Here is a 13,307-nt window from a genome sequence, read left to right on the forward strand (position 1 = left end):
GCAGAAGGGCCTTCAGTGGGGTCCCAGAGGCCTTTCCCTCCCAGCATCCCATGGGCCTGGGGTGGGTGTGGGGGGAGGGTGAGGAGTGTGTCTGGGAATCTCGGGGTGTGGTGGCAAACACGAAGCGCCCAACATGTGCTCGCCAAGTGAAAGCAGGTCTCTATGGAGTCGCTCTGGAGTCTCTAGGGACCTGGGGGTCTCCAGTGGGTTTGGAGAACGCCTGTCATTTTCTGGGGTCACTTCTGCTCAATTGTTCTGGGGCAAAAAGTGGCAAAAACGATTTCATTTCAAGAGCCAAGTTAGACGGATTGAAAATGGTTCTCTAGACAACTGTGTTAAGAGGGATTCTGAGGCTGCATTCAGGCGGAATGGGAGCCGGTACCATGACTGATACTAATGTCCCCCTGGGCACAGAAGTGGGGTGTGGAGGAGGCACCCCCTGTATTTGCTTTGTTTTCTGGGGTCTCTGCAGGGTCCCGAAAAAACTCTCTCTAGCAGGGGTTCTTGTCCAAGAACATATGAACATCCCTGAGGTTGTACGCAAAGCTGTGTGTGAGCACACACACTTGTACGTCTCCCTGGGGGGTGGGGGGGGTCCCTCGCCTCCTCGGCGGGGTCTGTGAACCCACGGAAGGGGAACTGCTCCCTGAGGTTGTATGCAAAGCTGTGTGTGAGCGCACACACTTGTACGTCTCCCTGGGGGGTGGGGGGGTCCCTCGCATCCTCGGCGGGGTCTGTGAACCCACGGAAGGGGAACTGCACCGCACCTTCGGGGTCTCAGGTCTCTGATGTCCTGCTGTCTATCTCTGGGGCTCTGGTCTTTCTGTGGGCACCCTTCTCCTCTCCCCCCCAGACCAGCCCTGGTTCCCACCGGGACCTCCTCGTTGCCCTCCGATCCGGCCCCGCGCTCACCCTGCCCGTTCTGGTAGTGCATCTTCTCCTCGTCCGAGTCCTGGAAGGCCTTGCTGTAGCCGCAGTGCCTGTGGGGGATGGGCACAGCTCTGCCCGGGGTCCCGCTGCCCTAGACCCAGCCCCGACCCCATTCAGGGACAAATCAGCACTCCCCTCCCCCTGCAGGCAGCACCTGACACCCAGCCCCTGCCCCTGCTGGGGGAGGCCCCACCCTCAGGCTCTCATCTCAGCGGAACTGTGATGTCCTTGACATTTATAAAACCTTCATAATTTATACAGTCGAGTCCACTTAGCCCTCCCAGCAAATTCTGTGGATTATTAGTCCCTTTTCTCATGAAACTGTCCTTGGTGAAGGGCTGAGCGAGGAGGCGCCTGATGCCAGCTCTGCTGTGACCTTGGCAGGCCCCTTCCCTTCCCTTCCCTTCCCTGGCCTCAGTTTCTCCACCTACTGGATGAGCCGGGACCCTAAAGCCATGTGAGCAGAGTCCCATCCCCACCTCCTCTGGAATGGAGGGGAGACGGGAGAGAGACCCAGAGCATGGTGTTTCGTTAAGAGAGACCTGGGTTCAAGGCCCAGTTCTGGCATCTATTTGGCACGTGGCCTGACCTCTCTGATCTCCAGGCTACTCACCTGCAAAATAAGGTCAGAATCCCCACACCATGGGAGTATCCTTAGGATTAAAGGAGATGGAGGTGGGTGTTGAAGGGAGACCAGTGGACTTGCTAGTGGATGGATGTGGCATGAGAGAAGTCGAGAATGACAACCTGGGTTGGCGCTGGAGTAGCCCCATGAATGGTGGTGCCATGTCCTAAGCTGGGGAGCCTGTGGAGGTGCAGGCTGGGGAGGTGCAGAAGGTGCAGGTTTGTCTAAAACACATCCACGTGGAGATGGGAGTGGGCAGCCGGACCTCCGGGGAGAGGTCTGTGCTGTGCGACATGAATTTGGGGGCCGTCAGGGTGAATGTGGAACTGAAAGCTATGGGCCCTGAGAAGGCCACTCAGAGAGGTGGACCTGGGACAATGGACAGAGGGCAAGGCCCGGGATGAGCCCAGGTCCGCCAGCCTTTAGAGCAGTGGTTCTCAACCTTCCTAATGCCGCGACCCTTTAATACAGTTCCTCGTGTTGTGGTGACCCCCAATTTCATTGTTACAAATTGAACATAATTAAAGCATAGTGATTAATCACAAAAACAGTATGTAACTATATATGTGTTTTCCGATGGTCTTAGGCAACCCCTGTGAAACGACCCACAGGTTGAGAACCGCTGCTTTAGAGGCTGTTTGGAACGGAGGGGCTGGGGAGATGGAGGACAGGCCAGAGATGTGGACAAAAGTGTGTGTGTGTGTGTGTGTGTGTGTGTGGCTGGGAGGCAAGAGAAAAGTGTCCCTTCCAAGAAGGAGGACAGAACAGCTGTGTCTGTAAGTGTGCCCAGCCCCAGGCATAGGAAGTGGCTCGGCGCTCCCGGGGGATGGAGGGCTTGGAGGGGCTGGGGCCCAGGGCCACCCACCTCTTCTTGCAGATCAGCAGGAGCAGAAGCACGACCAGGCCGGTGATGAGGGTCAGGCAGATCCAAACGATGGTCCGGGTGTCATAGCGGGGCCCTGCAGGGGGAACGGGTGGGGGAGGCTCTCAGGCCTGGCGTCGGGCCCAGGGTGCTGGTCGCTCTCCCTGAACCTGGGGGGCAGCCTCTTCAGCTGAGAGTCAGCCCAGAGTCAGGACACAGGCCACCTCCTCTGACCCACCTCCCCTCTGCTAAGCTTCTCCTTCAAAACCCTGCTGCCCCACGCTTCCTGGCTTCCCACCCCGGTACTACCACTTCCTGGGGCTGTGTGACCTGGGAGAGTTGCTAGACTTCTCTGAGCTTCAGTTTTCTCCCCTGTAATATGAGTTTAAAAAATGCCTGTTGAGAGCTGGGCCTTCCAGTCTCAATGAGCCCTCCCTCATCCCTTCCAGGGAGATATTATCTCCCATTTTCAGGAGAGAAAACTGAGGCTCTTACTCAAAGCCACAGGGTGAATGGGATGCAGCAGGGCCAGATTCCTACCTGCACAGTCTCACTCTGGTATCAGACCTGGGAGCCCTGGAGACACAGCGCCCAGCGAGTGCAGGTGAGCACAGCCATTAACTCAGCCTTGAACCCTCCTATCCTGGCACCACCCCCTGGAGGCTGCCCGAGGGTAGGAAAAGACCCCGGCTGGCTGGAGATGGGGCAGGGGGTGCATCAAGCTTGACCTTGTGGGCTCGATAAAACCTACATTGATCGGCCCCTGCCCAGGGTTTCGGATTCAGAGAATCAGCATTTCCGATAGCTCCCAGGTGCTGCTGACGCTGCTGGTCCCACACCACACTGGGACCCACTGCTCCGGAGGCTGGGGCGGGGTGATGGGGGGGCACAGAATTTGCCCCCAAACTGACCATGTTCAAATCCTGCTTTGCTGGGTAACTGTGGGCAATTCACTGTATTGGGACCCACTGTCCTGGAGGCTGGGGTGGGGTGATGGGGGGGGCACAGAATTTGCCCCCAAACTGACCATGTTCAAATCCTGCTTTGCTGGGTAACTGTGGGCAATTCACTGTATTGCTCTGAACCTCGGTTTCCTTGTCTGTAAAATGGGGATGTGGATGATGCCAATGCACTAGAGCAGCGGTTCTCAACCTGTGGGTCGCGACCCCTTTGGGGGTCGAACGACCCTTTCACAGGGGTCGCCTAAGACCATCGGAAAACACATATATAATTACATATTGTTTTTGTGATTAATCACTATGCTTTAATTATGTTCAATTTGTAACAATGAAAATACATCCTGCATATCAGCTATTTACATGACGATTCATAACAGTAGCAACATTACAGTTATGAAGTAGCAACGAAAATAATTTTATGGTTGGGTCACAACATGAGGAACTGTATGAAAGGGTCGAGGCATTAGGAAGGTTGAGAACCACAGCACTAGAGGGTCTCTGGGATGACGAGCAGGTTGTCCTGCTGGCAAAGGGCATCATGATGCCTGCACGTCACACTGATCTTCAGTAAAAGCCAGGGTTTGGGCTGTTAGGAGCTCGGTTGCCTTGGGCAAGTCACTTCCCTTCTCTGAGCCTCAGCTGCTTTCAGCTGTGAAAATGCCAAACCAGCACCGGCACCAGCTGGGCAAGTTCCCTTTCTCTGACCGCCTGGCCTGGCCCAGCTCCCTTCCCTCCCTGCACTCACGTGGTTTCCCCGTCTCCACCTCCATGGCCTGGCTGAAGCGGCCGCAGCCTGCCGAGGTGCGGGCTCGGACCTGGAACACGTAGCGGGTGCCCGGCTTGAGGCCCGAGACCGTGGCCCTGGTGGTGACAGCCTTGAGGGTGGAGTAGCTCTGCATCTCCTTGTCCTGTCCACAGAGGCGCCTTCAGCCAAGGGCACCCCTGCCTGGCGCCGCCCCCCTCCTCCCTGCCGGAGGCTGGTACCTTCTCGTAGTACTTGATCTCATACTCCAGGATGATGCCGTTGGGCTGCTCGGGCTCCTGCCACAGCAGCGAGACGCTGGTCTGCCCGGCCCACTCCTGGCGGATCACCACCACCTGGGATGGGGCTAGGGCGGGAGGCCGGCCTTGGTCAGATGGGTGGATGGGTGATAGCTGGGGCCGGTCTCTGTCCCACCCCTTCCCGGGCCCTGTGTGGGCCATGCTTGCTGGCTGTCCTGCTTCTGCCCCGGAGAGCCTGCCCCCTCCAGTCCTCCTGGCAAATCATAGGCTGCCGCCTGGTCAGTCACCTGGGCTCTGCACAGCTGCCTCTGGCCTGGGATGCTGGGGGTGGCTTGACCCAGACAAGGCCTGAGGGCCCCGGCTTTCACTCCTCTTCCTTCTCTCTGGCCAGGCCCTGCCACTGGGAGTGCAGGCCCCCAGCAGCCCCAGCAAGCAGCTGCTCTCGTCCACTCTGGGGCCCCATCACCTAATGTCTCTGCCTCCATGTCTCCCACCCCAGCCCTCTGTGCCACAGCTTTCAGGACTGCCCGAGGGAGGAGGAAGAAGGAAGGGCACGAATGGAGGGAGCCCGCACCCTCTCCGTCGGGCTTGGAGGTATGACCAGGACGGATCGGTATACTTCGGGAAGGGACATGAGCCGAGCCTGGCCCATTTGAACTCAAGTGTTCTCACAGTCACACAAAGACACCCATACACCCTCACTCATTGACCGATTCACCCGTTCCCTCCCCCATCTTTCTTCTTTGATAGGGCTATAAGTTAAGATAAGGGCTTCTGAAATGTAAACACCAAAATAAAATGAGTACAGTTACTCCAACATGCTATTCTTTCCCTCCTCCCCTCTCTCCCCCCCTTCTCTCTCTCTCTTTCTCTCTCTATCTCTCTCCTTCCCTCCCTCTCTCCATCCCTCCCTCCTTCCCTCCTATGTCCAGTGCAATTATCCTGGAGTCAAATAGAGACCCAACCACAGCCAAACAGGAAAGTACCTGCAGGGATGCACCCCCCTTTCCCTGTCCCTCCAGCCCGCAGGCCTCCTCTTCCCCCTCTGCTCACCCTTGCACCTCCTGTGTCCCCCACCTGCCTCATATCTGGGCATCTTGTCTCCTGGGAGGCCTGGGAGTCCCCTGAAGGCAGAGACCGCACACAGTAGCTGCTCAGTAAATGCTGCACTTCGACATGAAGAGTTAAGAAGCGACTCCAGGGTTAAGTTGGAGGGTGTGGTACATAGGTGACCCCACAGTCTGGGACTCACAGCCCAGCCCCTCTCTTGCTGGCTGGGTCTCATGGCTGCAGCTTCCCCATCCAGACAGCAGCTAAGCTAGCAAGCTAGTGGGCACCCCTGCCAGGAAGACTGAGGATCAGATGAGACCATTGCAGCGATGCACGGAGCCAGGAATACCAACACCTCTTAAAGCGGAAGAAATTGCCAAGGCAACAGTGTGAGTGGGGCAGACAGAGGGAGATCAGAACTCCTAGGTGGGAGGGAAGTGGGCGGGGCGCCAGAGAAGGCTTTCGGTAAAGAGGGGGTTGTGGAGAAGAGGAGAGGGCAGGACGGGGAGCAGTGGTCTCTGAGGATAAACCTTGACCATTTGCTCAGGGCTGTTGAGCTGTGGGGTCCACTCTATGGTGCCCCTTGGGTTTCCTGAATGCCTTCCACAGGCCTGGCACTGGGCTAGGACCTGGGGAGACTGCAGGGACCCAGACAGCCTTCAAGGCACTCACGGTCCCCGAAGGGAGACAGTGAATAAGAAAACAAGTCAGTGCATGATGACAGGTTGGTGAAGTGCCGTGTGAGACGGGAAGAGGGAGCTGTGATGGAAAGGACCTCCCACAGGGGTCAGGAGGGACCTGGCCATGTCAGCTGGGCTGGCCAGGGTAGGCCTCCCCGGGGTGGGGATGCCAGTCGAGCTGAGGACTGAAGGAGCCAGCCATGGGGACGTCACAGGGAGGAGCGTGTCACTGCGATGGAGAAGCAAGGCCAAGGCCCAGCGGGGGAAGGGCTTGGTGTGTTCAAGGATGGGAACCGAGGCCAGTGTGGCTGAAAGGGAAGAGCCAGGCAAGAGTGGATGGGGTCAGGCTGGAGAGGCAGGCAGGGGCCGGTCATGCTAATAACATTATATAAATTAAGGCAACCAACCCAATGGGAGAAGATATTTGCAAACGATACTTCCGATAAGGGGGCTGATAGCCAAAGCATATAAAGAACTCATACAACTCCACAACAGAAAAAGAGTCTGAATAAAAAAATGGGCAAAGGACCTGCATAGACAGTTCTCCAAGGGAGACATAAGGTAGATGGCCAACGGATCTATGAAAAGATGCTCCACACCACTATTAGGAGGAAAATGTAAATCAAAACCACAATGAGATACTACCTCCCAGCCGTTAGAATGGCTGTTATCAATTAGACAAGAAACAGCAAGTGTTGAAGAGGATGTGGAGAAATCTTACATTTTTAAAGCTCATACAGGATGTGGTGTGAGAACCAATGGCGGGCAAGGTGGGAGGGGGCTCCTGTGGTTGTCCAGGCAACACGTGATGGGCACATGGGAGGTGCTATGGATGTTAACTGTGTGGCCCCCCTCCCCGCAATGAATATATTGAAGCCCAAACCCCTAATGTGATCATTGGAGCTGGACCTTCAAGAGGTAGTTAGGTTAAGATGAGGTCATGGTGGGGGCGGGGCGGGGCTCATATTGGGATTGGTGCCTTTATAAGAAAAGAGGAGGTAGTTAGGTTAAGATGAGGTCATGGGTGAGGTGGGGGGCTCATATTGGGATTGGTGCCTTTATAAGAAAAGACACCAGAGAGTTCACTTGGGAGTGAGACAGATGTGAGTTTGATTCCTGGCTCTGCCACTTCCTATGGGGTGATGCTGGGTGGCTCTCTGCCCCTCTGTTTCCTGCTCTGGGACTTGGTGGGAGAGGCGTCTGCTGGGCCTGCGTGGTGTGGGGAGCAGAGGATGGGGCGCAGTGGGGGTCCAGGCCACCTGTGCGGTGGCTGCTGACAGGGAAGCTGGCTGCCACTGTGGGCTTAGGTCAGGCTGTCACTTGATGGGCAGGACCCACCAGAATTTGGAAAGAAAGAGGTTCCAGTAGCTAAATTCAGTGCAACAACCGGCCAGAAACAGAGATAAATGGCTGGCTGTTGTCCAGACCAGGAGACCAAGTCCATGGGCCGGATGCTGGGCCAAGCATTTTCCCTTCCTTCATTTAAGCCTCCTAACAGTGCCTCGGGCAGGTACTATGCATGCCAGTGCACCAGGGAGCAAGCAGAGGCAGAGAGGGAAAGTTCTGGAACCCAGGCCTTTGATGGCCGTGAGCACCTGCCTCTGTGCTTTCTGGATCATAGGATGCGTCCTACTGTCCTAAGGGAGCCCGGAGCTCCAGGTCCTGGGGAGCAGGGCAGGGCCAGAGAGGCAGGCACCAGCCCAAGACCACGCAAGCCTGTGCAGCACTCGGGGGCCTGGGAGGGCAGGGCCAGGGAGCTGGGCACGGAGCGGCTCCGCCTACCTGCCTGGTTCGTGGTGATGTTGACGACGGCGGCCTGGCGGGGCTCGGGGCTCAGGTCCGACACGCCGTTGACGGCCTCGATCCAGAAGGAGTAGTTCATGTGGGCCAGCAGGTTGGCCACCAGCAGGCTGGCCTGCACCAGGCTCGTCTGCTGGGGCACGAAGCGGGTGCCGCTCCCGCACTTCTCGCAGTGGCCCAGCGCCCAGGGGCAGCGGCGGCACACGGCGTTGTAGGTGATGTCGCTGCGGCCGCCCGGGTCCAGTGGAGGGGCCCACTCCAGGCTCACAGAGGTCCCATTCACACTGGAGATGAGGTTCACTGGTGCTGAGGGCGGCCCTGGGTGCAGAGAATAACAGGGGGAGGAGGGTGAAGGGTATTTATTTGGGGTGGTCCAGTTCCCCCCACAGACCAGGGAAGGTCTCGGGATCCCCATGATATTTGGGGTTCCCTAAGGATAAGGTCACACCTGCTCTATGCTCTAGAACAGTGGTTCTCAACCTTCCTAATGCCGCGGCCCTTTAATACAGTTCTTCATGTTGTGGTGACCCCCAACCGTAAAATTATTTTCGTTGCTACTTCATAACTGTAATTTTGCTACTGTTATGAATCATAATGTAAATATCGGATATGCAGGATGTATTTTCATTGTTACAAATTGAACATAATTAAAGCATAGTGATTAATCACAAAAACAATATGTAATTATATATGTGTTTTCCGATGGTCTTAGGCGACCCCTGTGAAAGGGTCATTTGACCCCAAAGGGGTCGCGACCCACAGGTTGAGAACCGCTGCTCTAGAAGCAAAGGGTGGAGGCAATGTCTGCCATTGGACTAAGACCACAGGGTCACAGTCTGTCACAGAAATCTAGGCCCCCCCTTCCTTCGCTGGACAACAGGGCACCTGGGGCTTGTGCTTCCAGCGGTTTCATAAGAGCCGGAAAGAGACTGCATGGCCCTGGGGTGCCCACAGCAGTCACTCTGGGTGTGAAATGTCCCAGTCATTGGTGCCCACACTCCACTCCTTAGCCCCCTGTGCTGAACGTCATGTAAATGCCACCGAGCACTTGGCTAGAGCAGAGTGAGGCCTCAGGAAGTGCAAGGGTTGTCCCCAAACCCTCCCTCCCCCCAGATGAGAGCCCCCATCTGGGCAGCCCTGGAGAGAGCGGTGGGGCCGGGGTGAGCCCCTGAGGATGGGGATTGGAGTCTTGAAGCCAGGAAAGCCTGGGTGGGGCGGGGCTGTGGAGACCCCTGGGCCTCAGAATTCCAACTCCCAGAATCCCAGGAAGGCAATCTTAGATCTTAAGAAAAGAGAATGGTGGAATCTCGGAATCATGGAGAATCTTCGATCTGAAGGGTCTGGAATACTAAAAGCCCAGCCTTAAGATGTCTAGAGCCCGGACTGTGAATTTGGAGAGAAACCCGAGTCTAGGGCAAGTGTCAGTGACCTAGACAGGCTGGGCTCTCCTGAGCTGGGAGCCCAGAGATGTCACCATGTCACTCAGCCATGCATTCTGCCCCGGCAGGTCCCACAGGCACAGGTCTGCACAGGAATGCACAGGTCTGGGCAGAATGGTGGAGGGAGTGTGTGTGTGTGTGTGTGTGTGTGTGTGTGTGTGTGCGCGCGCGCGCGCGCGTGTGTGTGGTGTGAATACACTTGGGCCCTCCCTTGCCTTGTGCAAGAAGCCTGGGGCTGGGTGGTGATGGAGGTGGGGGCAGGGAAAGATGGGGATCAGGTTGGGGTAAATTCTGGGGTAAAATCGGTCAGAACCATGTGAAGTCCACCTCGTCCCACCACAAGAGCCCAGGGCTGGCAAGTCGGGGGGCTGTGCTGGCTGCAGCCCCACCCCAGCTGGGATGGGAGGCGAGAGGCCCCTTCAGGCTGGGGGACAGGAGGCAATGGAGGAGCCAAGTCAGCAGAAAGTCCAGACAAGTAGGCGCGACACCAGACTCCTTCAGAGTCACCTCAGGTACCCCGGGCACGCACGCACACGACCACACCTGCTCCAGCACACACTTCCCCTGCAGGGCCAGGAGCGCACACGTGGCGCTCACAGGGCTCTACAGGGGCTCAGGAGTCCCCTACAGGTTCCCAGACACGTTCACAGGCCCCCAAAGAACCCCTCACATATGTGGTGCTGGGGTCTAGGGATGGTACTCACGGGTGCAGGCTGCAGACGGTGGGTCTAGCGCTGCGCGGTAGTAGCTGAGGTCACAGCGGCAGGCCTGGGTGGCCGGGGCCGCGGAGTGGCTGTGGGGAGGGCAGCGGGCACACAGCTGGTCCCCGGGGGCCGACTTGTAGAAGCCCAGCTCACAGGCTGTGGAGGAGAAGGTGGCTGGAGGTAAGCCAGCTGGTCTTGGGGACAACTCTCACCCTGACCCAGGGCTTCCTGGTGTGTGTCGGGGGGGTCCCCTGAGGGACAGAGGTGCAGACCTTCAGCATCCCCCGTCCTACCTTCATTTGTGAGGGAGGGACTGGAGCACAGAGAGGACCAGTGACTTACACAGGGCTGCACAGCAAGTCGAAGGCAGAGCTGAGGCCGGGACCCTGACACCGGAGTCCCAGCCCCAAAGGCAGCACAGGGAAGGGCCTCTCCTCCCACAGCCCCTCCCCCCAGGACCTGTCCATCACAGGACACGGGTCTTGAGTGAGACACCAGCCTCAGGGCAGGGCCAAGAGGCTAAGAATCAAAGGGGAGCCAAACCCAGGGATGTCACTTAGGCCAGACATGACAACGGGACAGGGAGTGAGAGTGGGCAGACACTCACTGGAAAAGACACGTGTGCTAGGAGTTAGAAGAGCAGGAGTGCGGGGAGGGGGTGGAAGTCTGTGTTTGATAAGCTCTCCATGCAATGCTGACCATTCAGGAATCGCAGGCCCCCGGCCCCTCTCAGATCGCGTCACTGTCACCGTGGCTGCCATGGACATGTCTCCTACGTGGCCCTCTCTCCAGCCTCTGCCTCATCTCTCACCTGGATGACTCAGCAGCCTCCACACCCGGCCTCCAGCCCTGCTTCCCCAACCCAGCGGCTGCGTGGGCACCTGCTCGGTGCCAGGCACTGACTGGGCGCTGGAGACACGGCCATGAACCAGGTCCACGTGGTCTCTGCCTTCAGGGGGTGGCATTTGGGGGCACACAGGAAACAGGCTGTGGTATTTCCAGAAGGGAAAGAAAGGAGCAGCCAGCTCCCCCCAGAAGGAGACAGGAGGTAACATGTGAGCTGTGGCCTAAAGGACAAGAACGAGTCAGCCGTGCCGGGACCGGGCGTCCTCTGGGTTGAGGGACTCCCTATAAGGACACCTGACTCTGTCGCTGCCAGTTCCAATCCTCACGGGCCCCCGTAAGCCTGGCACCCCACGCCCTCCCTGCAGCCCCCTCAGCGCCGCCTCTCTCCCAACCCTCAGGCAGAACTAAAGGACTGGCCAGTCCTCACACCCGCAGGGTCTTTCCCTCTCAGAGCCTTTGCGCATGCCGGGCCTTCCTCCTGGGATGCCTTTTCTCCTGTGTCCACCTGTCAAACTCTTTCGAGATTCCTTTTAACCGTTCCTTCAATGAAGCCTTTTTGGACCTCTACACACACACACACATACACACACACACACACACACACACACACGCACACGGCCACATGCACACAGAAGTGGCCACTGCCCTCCCTATTCCGCAGCCCCTGCTCAGCCTCACCACCTGTAACACTTTGCTGTACTTATTTATCTGCGTGTCTCACTCTCCTCCTAGACCAGAAGGTCCCTGTGGGCAGATCCTTGTGAATAAGGCCCAGGACGGTCATATTCATCCCACGGTTCCTAGCACCAGGCCAAGAGGTTGCCAATGCCGCTGGGAGTTTTCCAAGTGAGCTACTCCCACCATTATCTGCTCTGGGCAGAGCCCCCAGGCCTTCGGGAGGCCCAGATGCCACCCAGCCAGGAGCTCCCAGCTCTGCCCCTGGAACCGAACCCTCTGCACCAGGGACCCCCAGGGAGCTCACGGGCTCTCTTCCCACTAAGTCCGGTTCTAGAAAACTCTGGGCTTGAGAGGAGCTCTATTTGACAAGACATTACGTCATTTTAAAACATCATCTCTCTTTATTATAATAGCTAAAATCAGGTTAATTTGTAAAATTCTACTAACTTGAGAGAAAACCTGAAATCCAGAGACACGATGATGTCCTTAAATTGCTGCAGAGACTCAGAAGCCGTGGAGCCAGGGGGGCCTCCAGGGTGGGGAAAACGTGCCCCGGTTTTGAGACCCGTCTGGGGAGGCCCTGAGGGACCTCGGGCCTGACTGGGGGCTGGGAGCTTGGAATTGGGGGGCTCCTAATTGGCACACTGTGGTCTCACCTCCTCTTCCCAGGAGCCCCTCAGGAGGCCCAGCCCTGGGCCCAGCCCAAGAGCTCCCTTCTGAGCCCAGGAAGCGGGCCCTGTGCTTGGTCAGCAAATATTTGTTGAATGTGCTGCTGAAGTGACGGACAGTAATCCCCACTGTAATTATCGGATCCACGTCGATCAGCACCTCAGGGACTGTTTGCTTATTCTGTCCCTCAGTTACTCCTTCACCCAAATTCACTGAGTATCCATGGACCCGAGTATCTATGGGCCCAAGCTCAGGAAGAGCTGGTCCTGCTCTCAGGGAGCTTTCAGAGGCGCGAGGGGCAGACAAGGACACATGCCGTGACATCCTGGCCTATTGCCTGGCACCAAGGAAGCCCGCGACAGTCTTCATTCACAGAGTCCCTGACCGTTCGGAGTTCATCTAAGACCTTGCCAGTTAAGACCAGCCCTGGGGTGCAGGCTGCCCGGGTTCCTTTTCTTGTCTAACCTCTTCACCTAAGCTAAGAGCCATGGGGCATGTTGCTGGGCCTCAGTTTCCTCATCTGTACAATGGGGGCTCCGAGGGCTGATGTGAGGATAACATGAACGCATACATGTGCATTCATGCCAGGATGCTGCCGGGCACTTATTATTACAATTCTATGTCGTCGGCATTAACACATCTGTTTGACAGAGAGGAAACAGGTTCGGGGAGCTTGAGTGTCTCGCCCTCGTCACCCCCACCCTCGCCACGCCCCCAGCCAGAATGCAAACTCGGGAGGCGTCCCTGGCCTTGGAGATGGCCCCGCCACTCTGCCGCTCGCCAATGGGCAGTTCTCACACGCTCCACTAATCCCCATATGGCTCGAACGTGTCAAGGCCAGATTAATCCGCGCAATGAAATAAAATAATCTTTAATAAGAATACTAATCACCAGGCCTCGGGGAGTCCAGAGACCTGGAGGCAGAGCCGGGAATTAATGGCCGAGACAGATGGAGCAGCTCTGGGCTGGGGCCCAGCCCTGCCCGTCGACCCAGGGTGCTTCCGGAGTCTGCGTGTGCCCAGCCCGTGTGGCCGTGGGCCAGGAGGGGCCCCTGCCCCTGCCG

The 13,307-nt window shown here is 57.3% G+C and overlaps 1 protein-coding gene across 1 annotated transcript in view; it reads right to left on the reverse strand.

Annotated features, from left to right (window-relative positions):
* EPHA8 (EPH receptor A8) overlaps nt 1–13,307 on the reverse strand; it is a 29,202-nt gene that overhangs the window by 5,367 nt on the left and 10,528 nt on the right. Inside the window, exons 3-8 of the mRNA XM_014534330.1 lie at nt 10,052–10,207; nt 7,891–8,226; nt 4,361–4,485; nt 4,122–4,284; nt 2,421–2,514; nt 913–980 (exon numbers count right to left, since the gene is read on the reverse strand). Of these exons, the coding sequence (XP_014389816.1) occupies nt 913–980; nt 2,421–2,514; nt 4,122–4,284; nt 4,361–4,485; nt 7,891–8,226; nt 10,052–10,207 (942 nt within the window). The remainder of the gene's footprint in view (nt 1–912; nt 981–2,420; nt 2,515–4,121; nt 4,285–4,360; nt 4,486–7,890; nt 8,227–10,051; nt 10,208–13,307) is intronic.

The sequence above is a fragment of the Myotis brandtii genome, unplaced genomic scaffold (assembly GCF_000412655.1).
Source record: "Myotis brandtii unplaced genomic scaffold, ASM41265v1 scaffold129, whole genome shotgun sequence".
Taxonomy (NCBI): Eukaryota; Metazoa; Chordata; class Mammalia; order Chiroptera; family Vespertilionidae; genus Myotis; species Myotis brandtii.